This window comes from Limulus polyphemus, unplaced genomic scaffold, assembly GCF_000517525.1.
Source record: "Limulus polyphemus unplaced genomic scaffold, Limulus_polyphemus-2.1.2 Scaffold25, whole genome shotgun sequence".
Taxonomy (NCBI): domain Eukaryota; kingdom Metazoa; phylum Arthropoda; class Merostomata; order Xiphosura; family Limulidae; genus Limulus; species Limulus polyphemus.
This window is the reverse complement of record NW_013665635.1, coordinates 981737-984848: the sequence shown is the minus strand read 5'-3', so window position 1 is coordinate 984848 and position 3112 is coordinate 981737. Positions and strand designations below refer to the sequence as shown.

General features: G+C 31.0%; 1 protein-coding gene across 1 annotated transcript in view; it reads left to right on the top strand.

Moving 5' to 3' along the window:
* LOC106459004 (dystrophin-like) overlaps positions 1–3112 on the top strand; it is a 271702-nt gene that overhangs the window by 131518 nt on the left and 137072 nt on the right. The window contains exons 18-19 of the mRNA XM_022385593.1: positions 164–349; positions 1704–1791. Of these exons, the coding sequence (XP_022241301.1) occupies positions 164–349; positions 1704–1791 (274 nt within the window). The remainder of the gene's footprint in view (positions 1–163; positions 350–1703; positions 1792–3112) is intronic.

Sequence of the window (3112 nt, the reverse complement as noted above, 5' to 3'; positions counted from 1 at the left end):
GTAGTTAGTTAGTTAGTGTAGACAGACTAATACTATTATAGTATATAGTATATATATATATATATATATATATATATATATATATAGAAATTGGGTTCTAATTGTATCATACTGACAATATCTTTTAGAGTTTCACATCACATTTATTACTGTTATTTCCCAGGTAACTCAATCCACTGCAGGAGGGGCCAAAAAGAGGCGATTAGATAGTTGGCAGATACAGGAATGGTATCGTAGCTTGGATGCAGTAAATAGTTGGTTAGAAAGAATTGAATGTACATTGTCTAGTGGACAAGGTGGGAAAAGGTGGGATAACTCATCTTTAGCAGATCAACAAATTTTGCTTGAGGTTTGTTTCTGGTGTACACAAACAAAACTTTTATATTTTTGTATTTATAAATCTCATGAATATTTATTTCATTATACGTTTATGTATTATATTAATAGAATAACATCTTTGAGAGTAGGAAACTGTTGCTCTGGTTTTATGCTATTTCTCTAGTACTGGAAAACAACAGTAGTTTCTTAATGTTGAATTTAAGTGGTCACATATCAAGTATATCAGTTTAACTGTGTACAGTAAGTTTTTTTTTAAATGGATTGTTATGGAATTCATTATTAACTTCTTAACAGTACACAGTGTTAAAATTATGCTATATCGATCTTTGGATAACTTAGTTTTTATGGTAGGTTATACAGATTCAGAAAGTAAAAAAACTTCAGAAAATTATTTTGTTTAATAGATAATTTCCATATGCAATCATACTACCTATGTTGTCAGGCTTATATCTAACTTTAGATTTACAAGAACTTTCCAGTGCACTGTTGGAAACTCAAACAACAACAAGAATTGTTAAATGTTTTAAGAAAATACTACTTGGGCAAACTCCTGTACCTTTTATTAATTCCAGTTGGCATAGAATTTTGTTGAATGCTTAAAAATACTTATTGATCAGAGTGTAGAATTTCTAAGTTACTTTAACAGAATTATGGGTTGAATAATAGGTAAAGAACAATAAATAAATAAATCACTTTAAAGGTCTTTATCAGTTTACTAGTCCTTGAGAAAAATCATTCTAAAATATTAGTTTGTAGTTTGATAACTTTGTAGGAACATATCCTTCATTGAAATCCTTTTATAAATTAAAGCAGGCTACAAGATAGAGAAAAGAAGATAATTTTGAAGTGATGGTTTTTAGTGAAGTTAGTTTTATTTTTTATTTTTTTATGTAGTAACACCTTGCCATATTATAAGGGTTTAGAGCAGTGTTTGTCATCCATGTCTTCTCCCCCTATTAATAAATATGGTTTCTTAGAAACACACCCCCTTTTTTTTTAAATGAGTGAAAGAGTAAGTTAAGTGAGGAGATGTAATACTAAATACACATTAAAATACTATATGTGTTGTAGTAATTAGTTATTATTTTCATTAATGAAAAATATATTAAAACATTTAATTCTGCATTAATACACTATTAACTCTACCCTGATCACTTGCCTCCCCCTAAGAGTCCATTTTCACACACCCTTTCTGGGGAGTGTGCCCCTCACTTTGGGAATCGCTGGTTTAGAGTAGTAAAGTTAATGCTGGTGGGTAAAAGTGAATAATATACAATATCAATAATATTTGTTATTCAATTTCATATTCACAATAACTCAGTCATTAAGAATTTTTAAAATTTATTTTTATTATACTGTTACAGGATGTTGAAGCTGATGTAGGAACTCATAAGGAAGAAGTTAGACAGGTTTTATCTCAGGGGCATCAAGTTCTGGAAGACTTAAAATCAGGTAATTATATTGAATTACGTGAATAGTCTTCTATTAAAATTTAAAGCTGATGTGTTAATTCCTATAAAGCTATGATAAAGTAAAAAATTACTGGTACTTTATTTAGAATATCATCATCAATTGTTCAAGCAATTATGGTAAATGAACAGTTTTAATTTTACTTTGAACTACATATTAACTGTACTAAGAATTTAAAAAACTGAAGTCAAAAAAAGAACATCTAAGAAACCCTAAAAAAATTCAGTTAATAAACAACAACTGTGGGTATAAATTTTAAAATTTTACTTAAAAGTCTCAGAAAAAGAAAAAATTAATGAATGAAATAAATATAAAAATTACAAAAAGTATTAACTAAACTGAATTCTACATACTATTACCTTAAAATAAAGAATGACATACAAGTATCCCATTCTATTAGGTCGTCAAGAAATTAATGTTGTTTTTTTTTTTTAGATTAAAAAACCCGAACAACTTATATATCAAAACAAAATATTTATTAAATGAAATAGCCACCATTCTTATCGATGATGATTTTCCATCTTAAAGTCAGGTTGTTAATGCCCTGATTAAAGAAATCACTTGGCTTTTAAGCAAAAAACATGTTGATGTTTTCTTTAACACCTTCCACATTTGCATACGTTTTTCATTACGATGGTGTTGCAGCGAATGAAAGAGATGGTAATCTGATGGTGCCATATCTGGAGAATATGGTGGGTGAGGGGAGAACTTCCCAACCCAAATCCATAATCCTGTGTTGCATCAAACGTGCCACATGTGGACATGCATTGTCGTGGAGAAGAAGAACACCTTTCCAATTGATGAATGAAGGGCATTTCTGATGAAGGGCTTGATTTAAACATTTCAGTTGCTGACTATAGATCTCTGCATTGAAAGTTAGCTGTGAATTGAGGAGTTTGAAGTGAATTACTCCTTTGATGTTCCACCAAATGCAAAGCATCACTTTCTGAGGATGGAGTCCAGGTTTTGGGGTTGGAAGTGGTTTTTGTCTAGGACCGAGCCATTGTTTTTGGTGTTTAATATTTACATAGAGAATCCACTTTTCATCACCAGTGGCAGTTCTGTCCAAAAATGGTTCACGCGCTTACATGCCAGATTAGACAAAGCAACATTCACACTATGAAAACGATGATCATAGGAGAGTTCGTGAGGTAACCAAACACCTTCTTTATAGAGTTTTCCCATATTCCTTAGGTGTTTTCAAGCATGCAATTTCAGGGCCATTTCATGAGTGTGTTGCCTTGGGTTAGTCTCAACAAGCGTCTTCAGAGCATCAATATCAATTCCAACATATCGGCCCCTG